Below are 26,807 nucleotides of genomic sequence, written 5' to 3'. Positions count from 1 at the left end.
TGGTGAAAAAAGTGCTCAATACGGAGGGCACATGTCAAGAAATGTAATTGCAAAGTTCAAATCTAGTATACCAAATAAACCTGCACAGGTTTCAGATTTGTTCAATCCAATTTTTTCCATAGCTATGAGGACATCTGAAAAATCTGATCTTTCTTTGAGCTCCACCAATAAGAAGCCAAGATCAAGTTTCAGATATCTAGCTCTTCAGAGAAGTTGAAACAAATCACAGTCCCCTGATTACAGACATCAAAGACATCAAATACCCAGAGAACCAAAGTTTACCCATGCCTGATCTACACTGTAGAATTTGTGTAATTTTACATTACTTTAATTGAATTATGTAGTTTTAGTTTGACGAGGCCTTTTGCCTTCTTTGGCAAAGTGCTGGTAATGATTCCAGTGCATTGTACCATGGAAGTTAAAGTGGCATCAGACTAGATTATTTCTACAGTGCAGAGCCAATCTAAGATGGAAATCGATTAGACAGCTATACATACAATAAAGCATTTTTCTAGTGAGGACAGAGAACAACACACAGGAAAAGAATGCAGGGATACACACTCACAAACCCACTCGAACTTTCCTTTCTTTGCTATTGCACACAGACTTTATTAGCACTTAAAAACCCAGTTCTTCCAAGGTGTCAAGAGCCAAAGAATTCCCTCTCAGGAAACAAAATAAATATTCTGTTTTGGGGAGCCTTCAGTTAACACTTTCCTGTATAATATTTGACCAAGATGTTCCCAATCTCCTTTTCATAAAGAAAGAAGAGATTGTAAGCTAAAGCGTTTGCAGCTTGGCCAAGTGGGAAACTATGGTTTCCTGTTATTTCCAATCCAGGCTAATGTGAGCTAATTAATGCAATAACAACTGACAACAGATAAACACAGGAAGAAAGTACCCTAGCTTACTACCCAATCTGTTTTGCAAGATATAAGACACATAGGAATGCTATTCTGCTGGGTAGGATGTAATTCTTTTTTTCTTATTCCTCATCGTGATTGTCATACCCAAATTTATCTCTGTTAGATTCCCACAGATTGTGAACAGTTCATAATTTATTTTCCCACCCCCTCATACTGCCATATTAAGAACTGTTGATTCTCTAGATTGTTTTTAAATCATATCTTCTAATTTCACCAACTCACAGATACACAGGAGAATGCCTTCTCGGTAGCTGCTCCCAGGCTCTGGAATTTCCCTCTCAGAGAGGCCAGATTGGCACACTCCTTCTGCAAGTAGGTAAAAATCTATTTTTATTTTGGCACAGCTTTGAGAACGAATTTCCAGGGAGAATAAGCTCTATAAAATGTGCTGGACTTTCATTTGGTGTTGCTTTAGGGTTTGATGCCTTTAACTGGTTTCGATTCCATAATGGTTTAATTGCTTGTGTCTGCTGTGATTTTTAAACGATATTTCTTTTAATTGTTGGGTGCTGTTTTGAATCTCATTCCCAACTCTTCCTGCTGAGTTCTGCTCATTTAACTCATTATGCAACATTTGATTATTTCTTTAAAATGGTTTCATAACTTATTAAAATTATTTCATATATAATGTCATTTACTGTATTCCAAAATTTATTAAAATATGTCTCACACAGGTAAATCCTCTTGGTTTCAATCTGAAAATCTAAGGATAACAGGATGGGAATAATGTTGAGGTGAATGTACATGAACACATTTTGGAGGTTTGGAAAGTCCAGTATGTCTAGTGTAACAGAATGTAGGTGGACCAGTGGTGGATTGATAGAGAGAAAATACCTTAATTGGATCATAAAATGCCTAATTTGCTAAAAATCTGAATATGTAGTTCACAATTTTTAAAAACACTTACTCGTTCTAGGGTGAATGTCCTGACCACATATTCTGCAAGTGGTTCCACTTCCACACACGTAACTTTGAAGTCCCCATAAACTTCAGTGTCATCTGGCCAATACTTGTAGCACTTAACCTACAGACATGAAAGACCAAACCTCATTTTAGAATGTCTTCAGATTAAGGAAATGCTTTAAAAACTGGGACATGTGCGTTATGTCACTTTTATGTAAAAACACTACAAAGCAGGTGTCATTTAAGAAGTGAAACTACAGTTAAGTAAAAGTATTTTATAAATTATAGCTCACCTTGAGAGATTTTTCAGCTATAAGACAGGAGTGTTTAAATAAAAAGCAAGCAGAAATCTCTCTCTCACACACACATTTACACACGCATGCAAATTGATAAATTGGTAATTTCCCATAGTGAAGGAATGAGTCTATACTTCCTTATCCTGTCTCACAGCTGCATTTAGCCCACCTCCAAAAGTGACAGGTATAAGTGGAACATCAATCATTCAATCCATGACATGTGTGATGAATTTATGTGCACACAAGCCCACCCATAAATTACACAAACTTGTAGATGAGATAGAATGGGTTCAATACAATTCCCTAACACCCATGTTGGAAGATATTGATACCCATTTGTCCTTTCAGGGTTACATTTTCGTACCTCTATTTCCAGAGTAATCTTCAATGCATTTGTAACCAAAGGAATTACACTATTTAAGTGTGTTTCTTAAGATTTCAACATTTTCAATACTTACTCGCCCAACCTCAACTAAATTTGTCACCATAACGATGCATGCTGATTGTTCCTGCCATATCATTCTCCAGAAATCATACACTGTTTCATGGACTGGTCCTGGAAAAGAAAATGCTCTTAAAGAAATGTAAAATTACTGCAAAGCCACTGATCTCTAAAATAGTTGTCAGTTTTCCCCTTAGGTATGAAGGACTCCAGTAATCCTTTAAAAACTGCTGAAGTTATAACTTATGCATCATTAGTATTTAAGTATCTCATTGAAATGAGATTATTAGTTTTTTAAAAAAAGAAATGAAGTAGGCATTAAGTTTCTTAAACTTGCCTTATGCCAGGAAATGCCAATATATGAGACTCAGCAGAGTGGGTCCATTAGCATAATGAAAGTCACCTTATGCTTGCTAACACTATCAACACTGAAAAATCTACTGACCTAGTATTATCATAGTATTCAACAATTTTGCATCCCTACTCTTATGTAGGCACAAACAATTTCAAGTTCACTAGCTTTTTAAATGTCAAATTCTGGTACTTCTCAGTTCAGTATTCCTTTTATTGCTGACCGTTCAGCTAGGATAAAGTTACGAGTGGCTGCTAATGATTGTCAATGACTACATATAACCTCCAGACTGAGGGACAATTATTCCTCCAACTAACAGTTTGTTGGGAAATTACTCATATTATGATTCAGTGCTTTCCAGTGCTACACTTTTTATGTTTTAAACTTTTTTCAAACAATTTTATACTGTTTAAATTGGTTTTTAATTTTTTTATTGTTTTAACTAATTTTATCTATGAGCTACCTTGGGCCTTGCTTTGGGATAAAGGTGGCATATAAAAACATACACACACCATCTTGAAATATGTGAAAGTCTATTGTTAACTTTGAACTGAGCTACACATAATGTGAAAGGGTATCACACTTGCTCAGTGAAAGCATGTACGTTTTGTAATATATGCAAATAAGCAGAATGTTTGTATTCCAGGTGATTTTTGGTCCATTATTTCTTACTGTTTCCAACTTATTGGTTCATTAGTTTAGTTTTAACTATGACAGGCAAAGACCTTCAGGTTTCAGACAGAGGTCTTCCCAAGCCACTTCTGGAGAGATTAAGCTGAGTGACTTTTGCTGACTGATTCACAGATGCACAAGGTTTCCCACATATATGGTGCAATGCAATGTTCCTGTCTGATTATGTGGGGTCTGGAATAATGTTTCTACAACTTGCCACCTACAACTTGGAGCTGTCTTTCAGATTTCATCCAAACTGGCATTTTAAAATTGGATATATTATATATATTTCAGCAAAATATTACCTTGGGTTGCAATGTAGTGACTAGGTCTCTGGTAACCCTGAAAAAGCAAAGTAAGTTTATTTTTTTTACATTGCATTACTAGTTTAAAAATAAATCCAAGTAAGGAAAATGAAGGCATACAAAGGTATTTGTACATAGTTTATTTTTACAAAAGAGAGGCTAGTAGTAGCTGTAAAGGTTAATCCAGTCAACTATATTCAGCTGCTTAGCTTCAATCATTCAGAGAACCTCAAGAACAATGTTGGAATTGGAATGAAGTTCAATTGATTTCAACTGGTTGTATTTTGCAGTGAATATTGTTGCAACTGGATGAAAATTTTATACAAGCCAATACAATGTGTATTTTAATCAAGATCATTAGATCTGAGCATAATGTGTGTCTTGTGTGAAATCAGTTGCTGTTAATATTACTTTAATTTCAGTTTTGTTCCCGTGTAGATTAATAACTATATGCTTTGCCTTCACTTTTAAAAATGGAAATAGTCTATTTGCTGCATAAAAAATCTGCAAAACAATGCAATTTCATGAGAAAAAACTAACTTTCACTTGAGAATGCAGAAAAAAAATATTAGAGCCATAAATAATAAGCAGAACAGCTGAATGTTAGAGCTGGACAATGTGTATGTGTGCAGAGTGTTAAGAACTACATGCAATATTCCATAAATATTTTGTGCAATTACAAACATCCCTCTTACCCCCTCCCAATTGTAAAATCAAACCAAATGGTGAGTGTTTATAACATTTTATATAAAGACAGGTAGGTGTGTGTGTGTGTGTGTGTGTGTGTGTACACAGTACTACTCAATTTTCTGTATGATACCATTTTTGGAATACAGGGTATAACTTGATTTCTTTAAACACTATTAACTATTAATTTGTTAGAACATGAACTCCAGATAACTGGATCCTATGATAGTTATTTCATCATGGTGTTTACTCTTTTAAAGGCTGTGGAAAGTAAGCAATAATTTCCCAGGAAAATTTGAGATCTCCAACCTGTGAAGAGGACAACTGGAATTATAAATTATAACTAAATGTTAGACCAGTTACTTAAATAGCCTAATTACTTAGTGTTTTTCTACCTGCCCCCCACTCCTGACTTACAGAAAGCAGCTACTGCAGAATATGCAGAACGTTTTTTCTCCTCACCAGCAATTTCTGATGCAACAGCCAGAAGCAACTGCCCTGTTGCAATTCCTCCTTGTATCAAGGATTACTTGCGGGAGATGGAAATTGGGATTTTATCCCAATTGAGAGAGGAACAGTCCCTTGCCACTGGCAGTGATTAGTCAGGACTGGGGGACTTTTATGATTCCCTATATTGCCCACACGACCATACCTCGTGAAGTCAGATTTGGCCACGGTGGTCCAAGCCTTAGTTACCTCTAGATTGGACTATTGCAATGCGCTCTATGTGAGGCTGCCCTTGAAGATGGCCCGGAAGCTTCAATTGGTCTAACATGCGGCAGCCAGACTATTAACTGGTGTGAATTACAGAGAGTGGTCAACCCTCCTGTTTAAAGAGCTCCACTGGCTGCTGTTCACCTACCGGGCCCAATTCAAGGTACAGGTCTTGACCTACAAAGCCCTGAATGGTTTGGGACCCTCCTACCTGCGCAACCGTATTTCCACCTACGAACTCACATGATCTCTTCGATCTTCCAGAGAGGCCGTTCTTTCGCTCCCGCCCACATCACAAGTGCGACTTACGGGGACGAGAGAGAGTGCCTTCTCTGTGGTGGCCCCCTGGCTCTGGAACTCACTCCCCAGAGATATTAGATAAGCCCCCACACTGGCAATCTTCAGGAGGAATCTGAAAACTTGGCTATTCCAATGTGCCTTCAGTGACTGAATGTAAGTCACTCCCTGACCACATTTTGCACAAAATGTCCTTAGAAGCACTTTATTTTATGGTTTGTGCAATGAAATCCTTCCTCATTCCCGGGTCCCCCTCCTTACAATTTACACTGTCCTATCTCCCAGTGTTTTTAAAATTTTTATCCCTGTGTCTGGTCCTGCCCAGTGAAATCTTCTGTGTTTTTAATACTTGATTTTATATTGTTGTGTTGTATATTATTTTGTTTTTGCATTTTTTTGTATTTTTGTTTGGTTTTATTATGTTTTTGTGTTATATTGTATTGTATTGATGGGCGTGGCCTCATGTAAGCCGTGCCAAGTCCCCTTGGGGGAGATGGAGCGGGGTATAAATAAAGTTGTTTATTATTATTATTATTATTATTATTATTATTATTATTTAGGGGCTGTGATTACAATTCAATTAAAGATGCATAACTCTGAACGACACATTTATTGACAATTCCTCAGTTTGGATTATGCTCATACTTAAAAAAAACCCGAAGGAAGAAAGCTGTATATTTTTTCTCTGAAAAATCCAGTTAATTACACTTAGGTTGTCCTGTGAAACACTAAAAGACAATCTCGTAAATCCAACTGCTATTCCCACCTACTGTAAAATCACTGAATGAAAGTTGGCATATGTATAAATCCAGTTCATTTACTCTGGTTAAGATTAATACTTGGATTTATTTGTTGCTAAAAAAATCATACAAATGAAATTAATTTCATTTTTATTTTTAAGTTCGTTACTACATCATGAAGAAATGGCTACATTAATTTTCATTAAATTGGGAGGACATATCTCAGATGGTTGATTTACAATGCAGACTAAGGGCTGTAGACCACATCACTAGGGAGCTCAGAATTCCCCATTATTACCACACTTAAGGGTTTCATTGAATGGTCTTAATTAAAATCCTGCCAATATGAAACAGAAAAAACACTTTATGTGTCTGTGGGTATTTCTTTTTCATTAATACAGAATAACTGGCACATCCCTTGAAAGGTTTCAATAAGCGTAGTTCAAAAATTACTATTGAAACTTTGGAAATAAAGTTTGTCTGACTGTTACTGCATTATGCATAAATGGTTGAATTGATTTTCACCAAATTTAGAGGAGATGTTTGAAATGGCATGACTTATAAGCTGTGTGATGTACATGAAATTCACTTTGGGGAGATATCAAAACTATCCTCTTCATTCATACAGTGTAATGTTTTTGGTGCTTGAGCAGGTGAGGTATGCTCTTTGAGACTGATGCACAACACAAGCATCCAAAGAGACAGGCAATAATCTCCCACAGCAGTTGAAACTGAATGGTCACTAATGATGATTAATTATTCTCCCAAGAAACACTTGATACTACAAGTAGTGCTAAATTAACAAATGGCCTTAATGTTCTGAAATTTTATTTTCTAACTAGTATGCCAGTGACTAAACACATCCAGTTTATTCTAATTATCAGGAATCTTTCTGTGATATTCCTATTAAAATTGTGGCTGGATCTGTCTTAAATGCTGCAGGATCTATTCTGTCCTTGTAACAAATTCCATGAATTACAACTGAGTGAACAATAATATTTTACAAGCTTACTCATCAACTGACTGATTAGTACTATACATATTTTAAATGTGTGCTACAATAATTATATTTATCTCTCCATCCTCTTAATACATATTTGGACACAAGAACAAGCCCAGGGAACTGCAGTCAATACCACTTGTTTGCAGTAGTAATTGGCTAAACAACCCAAAGACGCATGTTCAGTTAATGGTTATTTATTGCATTGGCTGAACTTGTCTTGATTCTTTGTCCCACTAAACTGGAGCACCAGATACTTCTAGACTCAAACAATGCAAGAAATCATATGGTTTAGTCACTTCAGCTGTAAAAGGGAGTGACCAAGAAATGTGGCCAGCCCACCCTTCACACTCCTTTTCTCAGCAATGCTCAGTTTATTGTCACATCCAAACATGGCCAATGAATATACATAGAGTTTGAAAATAAGACATACTGTATTTTCTGGCCTTATGTTCATTTGAGCTATTTTATGTTTGCCTAACAACCACATTTCATTAACTTCAGTAAAATCTTTAAATTCAATTTTCTATTATCTATTAATTTCTTTTTATTCAACAGATGCACATCCTAATTGTCCAAAACATGTCAATAACATGGCTACAGATAAATCTATGATGGAAGTCAGAAAATATATATGTTTGTGTATATACTACACATAATATTCAATTTACCTTTGAATTGAATGAAAAAGTACGGAAATATATGTTCTGTAGTTAGACCTGCTCCATTTCACAAAAGGAGACAATTCCACTTTCCCCAACAAAGGCTCTTTCTATATCATAAGCAAGTCTCTTTCCCAGAACAACACTATACATCATACTATCCAGCTTCTCACATGAAAATGGAATGCAAAATAAAAGCTACTAACCAAAGCAAAGCAAAATAATATTCAAGCAAAATGTGATTTTTCTTAAATGAATAGAGTTCAGCTAGTTTAGTTAATGGTTTTCATGACTGCACTCAAGGACTAGGCTAACTTTTAAAGTACAGGTACAAACATAAATTATTAGCACAAAAGAACATAGAAAAGACCAGATATATAAATGGGGTTAATTCAATGAGGCATGCACATATATCTAGTAATAAAAATTAGAAGAGTAACGCAACTGAGAATGTTTGCTATATTAAATAGTCATAACAGGATGCTGTTATTCACATATAGTGGTACTTACATCCCTGTACAGCCAAATCTACAGCCCAAATCAAAGTCAGATGTGAAAGAAAGCACAACAATGTCAGTGAGTACTAGGACGGAGAACAAGGAAAAGTGTACATTTTGTTCTTAATTAAAGGAAAAAAAGCTGTCATTCAATTCATAGGAATTGCATGCAGAAAAGTTTCACAGAGAGAAGCTGGAAGGGAAAGAAGCAAGCTACCCAATTTACTTACGTCAATGTAATTAGCATTGATGTAGTCTGAAGAAGGATCATCTTCAACAGGTTGTAATATCACCCTGGAGTGATCATCTGTAAACAATGAAATCCTGTGTTACAATGGAAAAGTCAAGCAACCACAAGAAAGCAAGAGCAACAACATTTTAATTGAATAAATTAGGATTAATTTCACATTAACAAAAGCAAAATGCTTTTATACCAGTAAAGGGGCAGAACCACGGTGAGCATCACACACACACACATCTTAGCAATATATACGTATAATGACAAATAGGCATGCATAATTTTTGTTGTATTAACAAATGTTGGTACCACGGTGTAGTCACACTTTTAATTAACTTCCTGTGACAGTTGCCTCACTGTGTAGCAACCTTCTGCTCCACAGCAGCCTCCCCTATGAGAAATCTTCTAATGCTTCCACAGTTAAGTGGATTTGCGATGGTAAGGATTCTTCCTTCTGTTGGGCGACTCATCTCAGATGGCTTGCAGGACTTGGTGCATGTACAGAGTGGTTTGAAATGGTCACAGATCAAATGTTAATTATTGGCAGCTGGTCAGATTGAGCCCTCAGTAATTCCAGGGTGCAGGGAAAGGCAGTTATAAGGAACACATGATGTGAAATCCATCCAATGTTCTGCCATTGCAGAACGCTTCTGTCAGTGAAATTAAATGGCTTATTCCTTCCTCCTCCTGTAGCTTCCAGTGCCCTATCCCCCAATTTTTCTCATAAAGTGAGGGAGAAAAAACCCTTCAAAACATCTAGGAGGAAAAGTATGAGAAGAGGGAAAGCTTTGTTGTATGTGCAGAAGTCTGCACCTTGATAGATACTAAAGATAACATGAGAATTGGGTTTTGAGCACAGAGTTTAGGATCGGGCCACAATTGTCACTAAGATATTGAGACTGTGAAAAACAATGATATGTACAATGGAAAACATACTATTTGTACCACAAAAAAACATTGAACGTCTACATCTCAGCCTTTATCATTGTGCCATTCTCACTCTGTGGTTACAATCAAAATTTGTTTGTGCTTGGTCTTAAGTATTAAATATTTTAATGGGGAGAACCTACCAGGATTCTAATTACTGTGATGGAATTTATCAAATGGACAACAAAATTAAGATATGATATAGCAAAACAAAAGAAATATAATACAATGTCAATTGAAATCAAAAACTAAAGAAAAGGAAGGGAACAGGTTTTCAGATAAACCCTTTGACACTGAAGCAGTATTCATATGTTATGTTAAACCAGGATGATGGTACTGAGCAGCATTGCCACACATACAGCCCTTTTATTCAATAAGTAAACAAACAAGGAAAAGGGAAGTGGGGTAAAAGGAGGATGTTAGATTGTGACTTATTGTCATAAATAAAAATAACTAACATAAATTTATTGTCATAAATAAAAATAAATAACATTAAAAAATTAAACAACAAACAAATGGGGGTAAAAACAAGGGCAATTGCCCAAACAAGGCAATAAACCAAGGCAATAAACCAATTCTAAAACCCTGGTTTATTTAGACCACTACGATAAATGTATGATTTATCTGCTCATGCAAAGGAAATAACAAATGAGCTGAATTAACAAGCATGCTCTTTGGTCACTCTGTACTTTTTGCAAGCACAATGTCTACATTTTGCTAGAATTAATTAATATTTAAACAATTTTCAACAGTTTTTTTCCTTGTCTGAGGGTTATGAGTTTAAAATAATATGATAACAGAACTGGCATTATGAAGAAATAAGATGTCAGAACCTGGGCATTTTACATGACTTAGAATAGATGATTGAAATGACTGAACAAATGAAAAGCATTTTGATCTGAATTTTTAAATATTTTACAAAATACAAACATAATAAGCAAGTTGACATTATGGCTAAACAGGTGGACCAGAATTAAGAAAAATAGCTGAAATCACTTGGGTCAGTTGTCTTTTTCATCCTACTTCATACAATAAAATGCATAATTAAAGTGGTAAACTGATTCAGACTACTGGAAGAAAGGCACCAAATGCATAAATCTATTTAAACACATAATTAAACATGACCAGGCTAAAGTGTGACTTACATGCTATAATGTTTCCATATCTGTTCTTTGTTCTGTTTTGATCCTTTTTTGCTACATCCCAAGAAGCTGACTGTCCTTCAAAGAAGCTCTTTAAAAAAGAAAGGAAAAGAAATAACACTTTTTTGAAACATCTAGAATACTAATATGTTTCCCCTGAATATAAAGTAAAGAAAGGAAAATTCTATTCTTACTGGAAATTGATTTGCAAAAATAGCTTCTGAAAGGAATAGAAGCAACTCAGAAAATAAACCTGTACCCTGTTGCTTTTGGTCCAAAAACATAGAGAAACATGTACTGATGAGATGTATTATAAACAATTCAAAAACAATGGTTGTTAAATTTGAAACAGGTAAATAACCAAAGAAAACACTTAACAGTTACATGTTGTGTGGTAAAATCAAAGTTAATATTTTTGAATTGATGCAACAGGTTTCTGCTAATGGGACAAAGTGACTTTCTATCAAGTATTTCTACTGGTGAATATTTTTCCCCAGTGTGGTTTTACAGGAAAGGAGTATGCTTTAGAACAGAAGCCTGGAGACAGATTAAAAAAACTACTAATATAATTGATGTTTTTAGACCATACATACTGTAGTAATCATCCTCCGTGTCTCCTCTTCCTGGGAGACAAACTAAACCAAAAAAATCACTATATGGATGAAAGGGGGAAATTAACAGATCGGAAGTTGAAGGTAACAGAAGTATTCCTCATTATTTCTTTTTATAGAAGTAGCTACAAAACTAGGCTAAGACCATAGATTCAGAGTGATAATTAATTTCACAGACATACTTAGCAGGATACAATTAAACTAGCTGAAGGTTGCCATCCACCTTTGACCAGGCTATAATGCATCCACTACAATGCATTTTTAAAATAGATACAAGATCAGATCTTGCACACCATGCTTATGAAGGCATCACTAAAAAAACCTAATTCATCAACATTTGGTCCTACTGGGTGATATCAAGGCTATCTAATTGGGCATCCATTTTTTCCCATGGTATAGTGATTCACAATTGTTCCTCCAGATGTTTTTGACTTCCTAGAAGTTGATTGACAGTCAGGAATTCTGGGAACAGAAGTCCAAAGCAAAAGCTGGGAAGCACTGCCATGGAACACAATAAAAGAGGCTATATGTGGGCTGGGTGAAGCATTGAAATGGAATCTGCCCTGAGTCCCTTTGGGGACATCGAGCAGAATATAAATTATTATTATTATTATTGTGACTGAAATAGGTTGTAGCATAAGCTTTCCTAGTCTGAAGTCTACTTCATCAAAATTTATACCACCGACCCTTTTGCATACTGATACAGACTAACACAACTATATTTTTGAATTCTATCACTATAGGTAAAGGGGGTTGTTAAAATTCTAAATATGTCCTAATTCATGAACAGGAACCCCCTTAGAAGAATCTTTTAAAGTGTGGATAAAGAAATTTTGTTCCAGAAGTGGGAATATATCCAACAAGGCAAACATGGTCCCGGAAAGGCAACTGCAATCACCAGGCAGTCAGCGATACAATGGCACACTCTCTCCAGCCCATGTTTATAACACAGTGCTAAAAGCAATGGCACTTATCAGTACTCTTCTGGATTCCTTCACTGATTCATGGCTCACCGAGAAGTGGTATTTTAAACATTTAATCCTATTAAACATTCATTTTAATCTTCTTGTAATTAAGAACTCTCTTTGCAAACAAGAAGCTGTACTCTCACAGGGCTTCTACCTCATAAGCCACTGAAAAAGAGCTTCTGCTAACATTTTTTACCTCATACTCTTCTTTAAAACCATAGCTGTCAGATGTTTTCATGAGGTTAATGTGCTGCAGCAAGTCAGCAACTCGGATAGCAGGATGTAGTTGGCCTGTCTGATATGGGGACTCTGTTCCTTCACAGAGATAGCGAGGCACATCTAACAGCCGACTTGACTCTGCTGTTGCACTGTGGTTTTCATCTGCGGTTAAAAGATCCCAGAGAACAAAGTAATGTTCAGTAAAAGTGAAACTTACATTACATGGGGTACAGGCCAATTTTCATTGTGGCTTGTTGCAACACTTTGCAAAGTTTTTGGATCTTGTTATATTTAGTTCAATAACAACACAAAAGCAGTAAGTAATATTATATTTACAAAATACTGAGTTTGAAAATACACTGTAAGAAAGCTTAAATCTAATATTCGATTTCAAATAAGCAAAGTATCTGCTGATAGTTTCAGTTAGCCTCCTGTAGTCAAATAGAAACTCAACCCTCAAAGGTTTGTTCAAGTTTGATGGTCCTGAAGGTTGCTGACAATTTCACTTCAACTTCTATGTGCCCTTGACTACGTACTGATTATGTAATATTCCTTATCCATTATTTATGGGTTTTAGAGTTGATTGGCTTCCTTGATGGCCTCTAAACATGCTATAAGCTCAAAATGTACTCTCTCTGAAATGCCTACCCTTAAGCATGAGATGAGAGGAAGAGCTTCCAGCACAGTTATCTAGTTCTGTTTGAACCTAAGGCTGTTATACAATTTATGGCTGCAGCAGCATGGGGGCTATTCATGTACCTTCTGGGATTTGTGGTAAAAATTGACCACTCTATGCAACAAGCCATTATACGTAAACATCAACTATGAGAAAACAGCAGGCATAAGGCACAAAATTAAGCAACTTCTGTAAGAAAGAGTCTACAGGGTGATTCAGTTGGCCAAGAACAGGCTCAAAATGTATTTCTTAAAAATATGTGCATTTGGGAAAAGATGGCCCAAAGAGGTCAGCATTGTTATGTTTCCAGAGGTAGAGGTGCATCCAGTGTTATCTGGTCAGCAACTGAAAGGAAGGTACATGGATCTTGATCTTATCCACCAAATCCAATTTTGCAGTTTGTTCTGTGTGAATGCATCTTGTTAAGCCAGTCTTTGGAGAGGTCTTCAATTCCCCACTTTTTGTGTATATAGGAATATACTCTGGCAACTCTATTTTAATGTAAAACAATGGTTCTCTGCCCCGATACAACCCACGTTATGAGCACAGTATTATATACAGAATATGATACAACTACTGCAGCTCTCACGCATTAGGATTAGCTGTTCAAACACAGCTAAAGAACCACCATATGTCACTTTTCAAACACTTCAACTTCTTTTACATCAATAGAAACACAGTCCTACGGAGATAGATGCATGTTTAAATTTAATCAGCTGGGTGCTGTAGCTTCAGAGTGAATATTAGAATCTAGCTGTCAGTCATGATAGAACACTATCTTTGTTTGTTAGACACAGTTGCCCCAGCCAATACATTTAAATGGAGAAATCCAGATGTTCTTGTGGTATGTGTGGGAGAAATTCAAAAGACTGTGAAAAAGAAAACAGTAAGATTTTATTCCTAGCTTATGTTTATGTAGCACTTCATTCTTATTTGTTCCATGCAAGCAGAAGTATAAGTGGCAACAGCATTATGATTGGTCTCATTTCAAAATACAACACCAAGATCAAATTCCAATAAATATCAGTCAAATTGATACAGGAGAGAAGAGCTATTTTGTTATGGTAAATAACCCCACTGTTTAAACCATCCGAGTTTTGAAAAAATATGAGCAAGACATGTCACATCTAAGACAACCACTATCTATTTGGATCTAAAGCAATCTGCATTATAATAGCAGTGTCAATTGGGCCACTGTCACTTGGTTGCATCACATAAAGTGGGCAGTAAAGTTTATGTCAAAACTTATTAATCTTTAAAGGTGGGACAGATGTTTTAGCTTTTAGTTATATGGTTCAGCTACAATGCTAACACAGGAACGTTTAAGCGAAAGCTATATTATGGGATGAGATCCTATGAGAGTGCCTCTAGATAGCTCAGAGATATCTGATCAGAATAATAATAGTGTGTGATATTTTCTTTTAATATTAGTAAGCGATGTGTGATTATTTAGTTCAGGGATAGGCAAAGTTTAGCCCTAAGACTGTTTTTCTGGCTAATTTTGTTCCTAAATGGCCTTTGCAGCGTGTTTCCATCATGGTATCTTTCCACCATTTTTGGAGTGCAATTCTACCATGTTCAGAGGTCCACTAACACCTTTAAAAGTCAAAAAACATTTTTTTATTTAAAAGTAGTGGCATGGGATGCATTTTCTCCCATGTTTTGGTGATCCCTTGATCAATATAGATCTTTGCGTGGCCGTTTCTATTTATTTACAGGAAGCAATATCTGTTTCCTAAAACAGGAAGTTATGTCTGCTTACTTCCATGTTAAAGAAAGGTCTCTCTTGGACCTAAAATGGTCCAGGGAGGCAAGAAAGTGGATAGAAATGCCCTTGCCCCCTAGAAGGCATCTCAAGGGAAAAAACTTTTTAGAATTTTGTGGTGGTAGGTGCAGCCCTTCAAGGCCTCCTGGGGGACTAGTGGTGTCCCCTAGCATTCCACACTTGCCCATCACTGTTCATAATGGAATTCCACATATAATAACTCAAACTAGTCCAAGAGTGGTGTGAATTGACTCAAAAGCCAATTATTATGCCTGGAACCAGAAGTATTTCAGATTCTGGAATTTCTAAAATATCTGTATTTGCATATAATGAGATGTCATGCAGGGGGCTGGACTGGATGGCCCTTGTGGTCTCTTCCCACTCTTGAGTCTATGATTCTTTAAGACTCAAGTCTAAACCAGAAATTCAGTTATGTTCCATATATACAGAATCTTATACACATAGCCTGAAGATAACTTTATACATTTTTGATAATGTTGAGCATGGAACCACCAGAAAGTAAAGGTGTCACCATCTCAGCCACCCATGCGAACAATTTTGGATTTTGGAGTATTTCAAATTCCAGAATTCCAGATAATGGATTCTTGACCTGCATTTAATTTCTTGTTCACTATGTTAATTACCAAAAATGTCCTACTCAAGCTTAACTCTAATCTTAAACATTATCTCCTCAGATACTTACCAGTTATAGGGACTGTGACCAATTGATGCATAAAAAAGAAATAAAACATCAGAGATACTTGAAACCAGTAGCAAAATATTAAAATATACACAGCACTACATCAAGTTGAAAAAAATCGTAAGGGTAGTAACTAAAGTAGCTTCTGCTTTACATATAGCATTTTTACTTCTTACATGCTCATACGCGTGAACACTTCAAATTATACAACATACACAAACTCTGAATGCAAAATAAAAACGTGATAGACTATTTGTGGCTGCATATATTTAATGGACTGAAATGAAAAATGAAAAACCAAAAATGAAAAATGAGCAACCTTATCCAATATCTAATACAAATGTAAGTTCCCATGAACTCTAGCTAAGGCCTTTCTCCTCACACAAATAATATCAAATTGTCAATGAGGGACAAACAAAAACAACACTCTGATGCGAAAACATGCAAAAACTGCCAGGCCATCTTTCAGTTTTTGCCCTGGAGTTGCTCTTCACAGCTGCCTGTCTCACTAAAGTTCTAACAGATTAACCTTTGCATGTCAAGAGATTTGTTTCACCTAACCAAGTTGGAGGTTTTGATAGCTGTAATGTCACATCAAATATACTTGTTTAGTGACAATGTGGGATTAGGAGCTTTTTGATGAAAAGGATTAGGAAAGCAGCACCCAATCAAGTGAATTCAATCTTACTGATTGTTCAGAGATTACATTTGTAATTTAAGATTATAATTACTTCATTATTAAATAGCTGAAAAGATTGGGACATCTGATACAGACAGAAGATGCCATGGCACCTATGTGGGTGTCAGAACAATTTCAAGGCAGTGAGCATAGCATCAGTTTAGATTTAGGGATAGGTAATGATGAAGACTATTGCTTGATACTACACCAGTTGCACTCTCACAAGTTAATCTACAGAAGCCTACTTGCAAGGATGTGCAAGTTTGTGTGATATGTTGCTTTGTGTGTGAAATATGTATGTTGACTTCAATTCTTTATAGAGAAAATGCAGCATGAATTGAATTAAGTAAGTATATTTAGTTCAATACACTTAAAAGACAATTGGATACATGTATTGGATGTTCCCCATGTCATATTTTAAAGACCAAAGATCCTTCAAAAATCAGTGTGGACAGAGACATTAGAGTCCAATTTTCACAGAGAGTGATGGGGAGGAGCGATAGATAAATATCAGAAGTTCCTCTAGATATGCTCAAATCTTACTCCGCTTCTAAAAATATCTCTCCAGATCATGAGAAAGCTAACATGATGGTAAAGGACTTATTAAGTATGCTGAGATTTGTATATAGAAATGTATGTTTGTTAGGTGTTTTACAATTATAAGCTGGAGCATGGTGTCACTTCTGAGCTCAAAGGAACCTATTGGAGCATACATCAAGATATCTTTTAACCTTCACCTATTTCACTATGGTTCCTAATAGTAGTTTGTTAGAAAATGACTTTTGTTACACTGCTAGATAATCAAAATTTGGAAAAAATGTGGGAGTAACATAATTTTTACTGGCTTTCAATAGCTTTTGATGTTACCAAATATGATATCTTTATGGACTGTCTTTTTTGTGATGGAAGATACATCCCAGTGCTGTTGACTACACTTGATCCCAAAGCAATGGGTTAGATCTGGGAATCCAGTGGTGCTTCCAGTTAAAGCAGTGATTGATAAGTTTTGCAAGGAGGGTAAACAAATAAGTGATGGTATACTACTAGGAAGGCAGCACAGTTTGTGGTAGCCACTAATTACACTTAAGTACTCCTAGTTCTATTTCTGTCATGGAATCCCAAGTGCACTCTGTGGTTTGTGGTAAAAGGGTGACTGGTCCACCAGCGATTGTGGACATGTACCACTTAACTTTTCAATAGATGGCTAGGGTGTGTTTTAAATGGGGCTATCATTGAAGATGACTGGTAACCTGGCACTGGTACAAAACACAAAAACCAGATTGTTAACTGGTCTTAAATAATTGATCTTAAAAGGATTTATGACAGAATATGTATATATAGAAGGTAAGGGGACCAAACCTGTAATAGAAACAACTGATTTTTGGAAATAAGTATTGTAATTGGCTGGTCGGGGGTGAAGGGTTAGCACTGGGTGATTGGATGTAATGAAGCAGGAGAATGAAATATTATAGGTATCAAGACATACATGTTCTCTACAATTGTTAATGGAAAGTGATAAGTATAAGAATGTTTAAATACCGAATATGTTAAAGCTACAATAAATAAATAAAAAAATTATTACTAAAAACAAAAAGGATTTATGATGGATGTCAATGCACTTCTGCTCTGAATTCAATGTGCTTGTGATGGCATTTAAACCCCTAAATGCCTAGATTCTTAAAGAAATTTCTCTCTTCAAAGAATTAAAACCCATTAGACGGATCCTCCTCTGTGTTTCACCAGTGGGGACAATACACTGCAGAAAGGCTTGGGAAGGGGCTTCTCTGTTGGAAGACAACACTGGCTTCACACCACCAACAAGTTAAGCATTGCTTTTAGTTTATTTTGTTATACATTTGAGGTCAGATGATGTTATCTAATTTGTACACACAAGTGATTTTAAACTGGTTTCATTATAAAACAGTTGAAAACAATATTTATATTGTAATGTATTTTGGACAATTTTTAATTTTATATTTTTAAATTGTTCAAATGGATTTATGCTTTTGGCAGAGAGTGTAATGGCATCAATATCACCACAGTGTTAACACAGACACTGTTCTGTAGAGGAACAATGTGACACAATCACACAGCCAAAACAGGCTAGTTATGGGACTTCAACAGTGTTTTTAGGCAGAATGAATTCCACTTAAAAACAAAAAGGTCCTCAGAACCATTGTCTACTAAGCTGTGAAAAACACCAAACTCAGGAAGAGAGGGAACTCACAGCAAACATTTGATGCTATAGAGCTGAATGTGGTACTGAATACAGAATATTGAAGTTCAAACACCTGAATATTCTAACAACAGGCATATCTATTTAATCTGATGCAAGCTGTTTTGAGACACAATAAATAAATCTGTTGACAAGAATGATAAACCATGAAAGAGATGAAACTGGCAAAGAGAGTTTGAAGGACCAGGTCCTCACCTAACACAGCAGTCGGCACGAGTGGATCATTAGGCACTGTAGGAAAACAAAGCTCATGAAGACATACATTACCCTTCAACTGGTGTATAATTCCTTTTTAACAAATATGAACAAAGACTTTTTTAAAGTCACACAAATGAAATATAGATAACCTGAATTGTATATGGCCATGTAGATGGGGCCTAAGCCTTTTACTGCTTGAGAGCCACAGCATAAAATCTCAGGTAGCCTTGCTAGTGCAGCTGCCATAGGCTAATTAAACCACTAGGAAGCAATTGCTGCTCTCATAAACACATCCTGTGTCTGCAACAGGGCACAGCTAAAATGTACTCATTTGAAAGTACACGTGGAAGCTAGAGTGCAGCTGTATTAAATGGAGATGGTTATCGGCAAATTCCTTAATAAAAGAAAATGGAACATCACAAGCACTTAAATCAACAAGTGGGCACTGTACTCTTTAGCAGTAAAGTATTAAACTGCATCATAGATTAGGAATATGTGTATCAGTTCCTATTAGAGATGCTGGCAAAGTGCTCCCAAGTCAGACTTTGAAAATAGCTCCTTCTGGGATCATAAGGAACAGTGAGCTTTTTAAGCCTCCAAGAAGAAGAAAAAAGTTATATTTTCTGGTTGACATAGGCTTTGCACACCCTACGCCAGGAAAAAAACTGTGTGGGACAACTGATTTGGCTGCCAAAGCTCTCACAAGCCTTTTGAAATAGCCCTTGCTGTGCAATGTGATGTGTTTGGGTTAGCACAGATCTGATGGTAAGAAGTAGAGGGGAGAAATTCAAGGATGAAGATGAAAACTAAACCTTTTTTAAAAAGAACCTATTGAGGTGGTAGCTTACTCTTGATATGTCATTCCTCCATCCAAAGAAACTAAGGAGTGATTTGTCCTCTCACTAAGAATGAAAATTCAGCACCACAATGAAAATGCCCACAACTTTATTAATAATTTGATTAGCAACAAATGAGCCAAGCCTCCCCGAGTAAAAGAATCCTCAGCAATGAGACCTGAGGAATTTCCCAATAATTCTTCATCTTCCCCATAAAGGGAAAGTAGTGACATAAGTGATCCTCCTAAATGGCACCAGTTGGCACTGTTGAGGTGGATTCAACCCTGGGTCAAGGAACCACCTTCTTTGGCACTTGAGCCAGACTGCATTTTGTGGATTATAGGCCAGTCTCCTGCACCTTTCAGTGCCTCTGGGAGAACCTCCTAGACACAAATTAGGGAAATGAATATTCACACCCCACCAGTTGTGACAAAACAGCAAATAATTTCAAATACTAATTATTGGGGATATTCATCGAATACAGCAAGGAACGGGTAAAAACTCTTTTTCCATAAGTTAACCAAGGCACTGTAAAAAATCCTATTCAGCCCCAAAAGACTACTACTAAAGGTTAGGTGGGAAGTAGCTTCCCGGGAAAGAAGCCAAATGTGTGTGTGTGTGTGGTTTTTTTTTAAACTGTGCTGTGTTGCCTTTCTGTCAATTTTAGGACAAAAACTACTCAAGGCTAATTATCAGGGAGTGCAATAGTTCTTTATGTGAGTGGAGAAAAAAATTACAAGATAATTATGGTGGTGAGATGGAAATGCCATATAGTTCCCTTTTCCCCATCAACAACCAGGAAGTAGGTTAAAGAAGGTTTCCAAGAAAAAGAGGTGAAATATATTTTCTTAGCCTGTAATTCCACTTGAAAAATTTACCTGCCTTTTGTTTTGAATTCATGCCATTTCAGAATAAGTTTAATGGGTTTACTGGAAAGTTTGGACTCATTCGACATCCTATCTATGTGGTCATCACAGACACAAATTCCACTACAAGGATTTAGACACTTATTCTGCCATATAATTCTGCCCACATCTACACTGCAATATAAGGAGTTTGAAACTGCTTTATATGGTCAACGTAAACCCATATAATGAAGTTCAGTGCAGTTAAACTGCATTATGTAAGTCTATACCAGTGGTTCTCAACCTGTGGGTCCTCCGATATTTTGGCCTTCAACTTCCAGAAATCCTAACAGCTGGTAAACTGGCTGGGATTTCTGGGAGTTGTAGGCCAAACACCTGGGGACCACAGGTTGAGAAACACTGGTACACTAACAATAATATGCAGTTTCAAACAACATTATATGGCAGCATAGTTGGGACCAAAGTCACAGGAAGAATTTGTGTTGACCAACACATTTATATTTTGGTAGAGAGAAAAAAGACATATATTGACACATGACTGCTTTCCTTTAGAACTGAACTACCTTGCCTGCTATATATCAGTTATAACTGGAAAATAGTGGAATGAACCAGGCTAGGGAGAAAGGTGAAAGTTTGCAGCCTCGCCAATTTCTACCAAGGAACAATCTAAGTGAAACACAAGTTTTTAGCAATCTCTAGGCCTAAGGACCTAATGAAATAATTCTGATCTACATTAAATTGACAGTTTCAATTGGAATAGACCAAATGAATCAATTGCTAAATATGCTGAAAAGGAGTCAACATTTATGTGAAACCCATTGATTCAATTAGTCTTCCCTGGATTCTCCCACTCTTTTCTTTTTCTTAGAGATTAATACACTCCATTCTAACATCTAATAAATAATGAATTCTAGAAGAAATTAATTGGCAGTGACATAAATGAAATCTCATAAGAGCCTACATTTCCCACAGAGAAATGACAGGTATAAGAGTTGCTTGCTGTTTAGGCATTTCTTTCCCTCCAAGTTCCTCTTGACAAGTGATTTTCTAACAGATCTTATTAAAGCATTACATTTCTAGAATTAGCTTCTCAATATTTTTCATATTTGGACCATGGTACACATCAGTCAAACATAATTTTTCCCATCTACATTGAAAAGAAACCCCCACAATAGCAACTCTGGAATAAAAAAATCAATCAGAAAAAAAATTCAGCATGTGTTACATTTTTCTTGGCACTCTACACATCTTTCAAATTTCTCTGTATAATGGCCTGAAAATTATTGCTTATTAATAACACAAAGGTTATATAATTGAGGCAATTTAAGACTTATTAGTGTGTGCAAAATGAATGTAAATGCCATTTGCATTCACTACAAGCAGAAGTAAAATAGCTGCCAGCATCAGGCAGAGATGTGAAACCTATAGACCCCAGATCTTGTCGAGTTTCATTTACCATGAGAACTGGACAGCATAAACACCAATGGTCAGCCATTACAGAGTTTGTCAACTTGTAGATAGGACACAGTTTCCTCATCATCACAATAAACATATGAAGCTTTGCTATCATTGTACTTACATCTGGGGCTAAAGTTGTGGGAGTCCATAAAGGTGACGGAGAGGGGATCCTCTGCATGCAGGGTGCTCTGATCAGCATAACTTCTATCCATTGCATTTACCATGTGGGTCATTTCTTGTCTAGTGTTTCCCATTGCGTCCTTACGTTTCTTTGCAAGTTTGCTGCCCAGCCAAAACCCGAAAAAGAAAAAAGTAACAAAAATGAAAGTCATTGTAATTTTTCTATCTATTGAACAGTAACATGTAATAATAGTTAAGTTATAGTAGTTAAGTTTAGGCATTTCTTTCCCTCCCTTAAATCAGCTTGAGATGTTATTGCAACTATAGCCAAACAACCAAGTTACAAACATGTAATTCCAACTGATGCTGCTGTTGTAAATTTTGGAAATCTGCAAATTTGAGCATGTCTGCTCAATAAAATTACTCTATGATTGCAATCACTTTTACTTTGAAGTAGGCTGCAAGAATCCCACTAGGACTCACTTTTGAAGGAAAGCAGACTTAGAAATACCACTTTCAGAATCGGGAATCTGCTCGTTGGACATTATAAAACAAGGCAGGAATTCTAGGTACTATACATATATGCTTCTGGGAAAGCTGTGAGCACTGACACTAGTATTCAATGTCTCCAAGAAGCACAAATTAATGCATCTCAGCAATTCAAATGCATATTTGCATACCACCACTTTTTATATCTTAATGCAGTATCAAATTTATAGTGCTGGAATATTTTAATGTACATATTTGCCTTCTCTTCCCCTTGTACTTTTCTGTACAATTATGCTAATGTACACACTTTTGAAACAAAATTATATTTTTAAAAACCCAAAACTAAATCATATCAGTTTTAATTATATCCTCCATACAACGCGCATAAGAAAACTATGAAATGCTACCCTAAAAGGTCAATCTATATTATATTTACAGTTGGATCTTTCATTTTCCAATTCTTTCTAGTATCTTTCCTGCCACTACATTTTAGCCTTTAGAATGTAAAAGTTATATGAACAACTGGAACATGGTTCTGGGTTGAGTGAGGTTACATTCTGTACGCAATTCCTGTTACTTTTTCAGAACATCCCTCAGTCATCTTGCAGCCTGACAAATGGTAAAAGGAACAATATTTCTGCTTCTGTGTGTTGACACTATCTCTTTATAAACAAAATGGTTTGGAGAATCTCGCAGGGTTTGTACTGTGCAAACACAGAAATCCCTGTTAGGCCAATATTAACATGCAGCTATATGCTCAATGGAGGGGGAGAGGCTACAATATCCCCTTAGGGTACACCCTAAAATTGTAATGCACACAGGTAGTACCTTACATACAAGAAAAGCACTAGAGGATGCTATCTGTGTTATTTAAACGAAAAGGACCACTTAAGCCAAAGGGCCCTCCAAAAGTATCATATTGCTATAACTACTTTCAGACTAAGTGTCTTATTTTCAACCGTACACATACAAATAATGTGCCATTACAGCAATTCATCAAATTGAACAAAGTCTGCACACAGTAAAACATTCATAACAGCTACAACTGCAATTTAAAGAAGAACTCAAAAAAGCAGAATGTTATTGGATAAGTAATAAATAGCATAGAGTGGAAAAATAATAATCACCATAGGAAAAAAGGTTATATTAGTAAGAAGGAAGGTAATTGTGCTTTATCTTGCTTAGAAAGAAAAAAAAATCCTCTTTGAAACCTAAACTACCCAAGGGATGTGCAAACTAAGTGGTGAAAGAAAGACTTCCTAAATATCTTGAGAAGTACTCTGTTCCTGATGGTTTCGTAAGAACAAAACAGATATGACTAAGATGGTACAGGAACGTCAAGGTGTCATCTCTGGGAATGAGAAAACCTTGCTCAATCTAAATGCTGTAGCCCTAACTTACTTGATCACAGGAGTGATCACATCAGAGCCCTTCAGCTTCCACACTGCAGTCTTTTAGAATTGCCCAAGCACAGGAACGTACAACAATGGTCTTCCCCAATTTAATTTGTCGTAAGCTACTTTGAGACCCCAACTGGGGGAAAGGTGGGGGTGATTATGATTGCTCAGGACCTTTTACAATTTTTCCTCAAATGTAGGTACTGTTCCACAGAGATCTTTACTAATGTTAACCAGAAGCTTCCTGTCTTTATCTTCAGTTTTGTTGCTTTCCTATTCAGAAATACTGACAAATTGCCCTTAATTAATCAGCTTTTGTTCCCAATGAAAGAATGTGGTCGAAGAATGTTAAATCAATGGTTTCTTCCTATTATTTTTTTTCTTCCTCCTATTACAGCAAAATAGCATTATTTCTGTGTAATGAAAGGAGGACACCAAATAATAGGAATAAGCCAGTAATTTAACTCACAAAAAACAGTGAATAAACTAGACTAGAACAAGGGTCATTTAATCAGTAAGCTGTGCTGAATCAAAAAGAAAAAACAGATAAAAAGCTTTCCATTTAAAGGGACTTTGTTCAAAAAGCTTTATTCCATTATGTGTACTTTGCCTGCTCAAATTGGACAGGTTGGTGGAGCAACATTGTATCAAACACATACCACAAATCAAGTCTGAGGAAACACAGAATGATAACTAAACACTGGAATACAGTGATTTCAGGAATTCCCAATAAAAAGGGGATCTCTCTCTCTCTCATACACACACACAGACAGAGATAAACACAAATTACAAGCTTTGGGTTTGTAATTTGCAATCTGAATGTCTCTATAAAAGACATTCTTGCTTCACTTTGTGAGAGATCTCTAAAATAAAATAGTTTTGGAAAGGAAAATAGGCTCTGGCAGCTCTCTCTCATCTAAGGCTCAGGCAGCAGGATTGAGAGGGAGCTGTCAGGGGCTTCCATAGTAAAACGTTTCAGATGAGCAGGCAAAGAAAAGCATCCATCAGTTATTAAACTGATCAAGATTTCAAAGTTGACAGAGGAAAAGTGCTCCCCTGGCTCTAGGTTTAAGGGACAGGAAGCCCACAACATTGGGGTAAAGGCAAGCATAGTGAAAAGTTCAATGCTCACTGCAGATCCCTGTATGTTTACTTAAACCTCTCACATATCTTCATCTTCATGTGGGAGCAAAGCCACCGTGCAGCATGACTCCAAATACTGGGGAAGTGCCTGCCAAAATTCTTTCAAGATCTTGATATACATTGTGGCATAATCTTTTATGATGGTGTCCCACTCCTCCCCCACCGCAAATTAGTATGGACTTGCAGGTCCTAAATAGTCCTCTTTTTACAATACTTGTCACAGCGCTCTGAGATACTTTCCCCTCAAAATTAACACTGACTCTATTTAGCTGTCAAGGAATTTTACATGTCTAAAAATGGAATGGCAAGAACTAAAAATACAAGAGATTTATTGCTGCTCTTTAATCCTGTCACACTCTTCAATGTATTTACAGTTCTTTCCCCCTCTTCCGCCCCCATACACTAAAGCTCTCATTTAGACAGTTTCAGTCTTCATACCACCTCTAGAAAGGAAGGAAGGATGGAAAAAAGAAAAACAACCATTCTCATCTCTTTACTTCAGGAAAACCTTTTTTTGAAGCATCACTTTTATAACTGTTCATAAAAATCCTCCAGGATTTTAAGTGGAATTCTGAAATTCTGCTAGAGTAACATTGCAAAAAGGTTTCTGGCTAAGAAGTAAAATCATGAAAAAACAAGTTTTCTTTTCAAGGCTGTAGAGATACCATAAATAGAAGTATCTGAGGATCTAAGGACGCTTCCAGACATAAGGAAAAACCGAGTGGAAACAGGTTAAAATAACCCACTTCCACTCAGGTTGGTGTCCCCATCCCCAACCCAAACCCTGGGATTCCCCTCGGAGGGGAATAAAGGTTGACCCAGGATGCCATCCAGCCCCCTTTCCAACCTCCATTTGGGCTCCAAAACATACCAGAGACAAACCATGAAAAATAAATTGTAGAGATACAATTAAGTAGAAGTATCTGAGGATCTAAGGACAATTTCAGACATAAGGAAAAACCAAGCAGGAATCCCCCTCCTCCTTACATTCCATTTCCATGATGCAGTCCTGAGAGTCAATCCACACAGGGCCAACAGCTGTTAAGATTGGATCGTAGCTTAAAACCTGGTTTACTCCATATTAATTTGCTTTTACCGGAGGTAGTGTTTGGACGTCTCCGGTAAAAGCGACACAGGTCTCTCATTAAAGGCCTGTCTGGAAGGGTCCTTTGTGTACTTCCACAAACTGCCACAACAAGCAATGGCAGCAGCTGAACAGGAAGTCCCAAAGCAAACCATTTAAAAAGGAGTGCATTTTAAAGTTTGAAGCTTCTCTGATTAGCCAAGAGAGGGTTGCAAAAATGATTTGTATGGAAGTAACCTTATGATATAGTAATCTTATCCTTTTGGCACTTAGCACAAGGAATTAGTTTTTTTAGGAATGTAAGCAATTTGCTTTGAAAATTGGCATGTTTGGATAATCACTATTATGTAGGTCAGGGGTGTCAAACTCATTTTCACTGAGGGCCACATCAGTCTTGAGGTTGCCTTCAAAGAGCCATTAGTAATTATAAGACTGTATAAATGTAACTATATTACCCTGGAATTCAATGCCTTGTATGCCAAATAAAATGACATGGTGGGCTGGATTTGGCCCTTGAGCCTTGTGTTTAATATGTGTGATCTAGGAGAACTTTTACCTGCAT

The 26,807-nt window shown here is 36.5% G+C and overlaps 1 protein-coding gene across 14 annotated transcripts in view; it reads right to left on the bottom strand.

The window, feature by feature from the left end:
* PTPRK (protein tyrosine phosphatase receptor type K) overlaps positions 1–26,807 on the bottom strand; it is a 430,669-nt gene that overhangs the window by 23,295 nt on the left and 380,567 nt on the right. For 5 of the 14 annotated variants that reach the window (XM_060753318.2, XM_060753320.2, XM_060753322.2 and 2 more), the window contains 9 exons: positions 22,134–22,294; positions 12,576–12,760; positions 10,804–10,891; positions 8,724–8,800; positions 8,507–8,524; positions 3,897–3,933; positions 2,584–2,681; positions 1,834–1,950; positions 1,149–1,232 (listed from right to left, as the gene is read on the bottom strand). In XM_060753318.2, coding sequence (XP_060609301.2) covers positions 1,149–1,232; positions 1,834–1,950; positions 2,584–2,681; positions 3,897–3,933; positions 8,507–8,524; positions 8,724–8,800; positions 10,804–10,891; positions 12,576–12,760; positions 22,134–22,294 — 865 coding nt within the window. Of the gene's footprint in view, positions 1–1,148; positions 1,233–1,833; positions 1,951–2,583; positions 2,682–3,896; positions 3,934–8,506; positions 8,525–8,723; positions 8,801–10,803; positions 10,892–12,575; positions 12,761–15,742; positions 15,755–18,379; positions 18,886–22,133; positions 22,295–26,807 lie in introns of those variants that run through there. The other 9 variants (XM_060753324.2, XM_060753325.2, XM_060753328.2 and 6 more) reach the window with 5 other exon arrangements.

The sequence above is a fragment of the Anolis sagrei genome, chromosome 1 (assembly GCF_037176765.1).
Source record: "Anolis sagrei isolate rAnoSag1 chromosome 1, rAnoSag1.mat, whole genome shotgun sequence".
NCBI classification, from domain to species: Eukaryota; Metazoa; Chordata; class Lepidosauria; order Squamata; family Dactyloidae; genus Anolis; species Anolis sagrei.
Note: the sequence above shows the minus strand (reverse complement) of the source record. Positions and strands in the feature narration are given on the sequence as shown.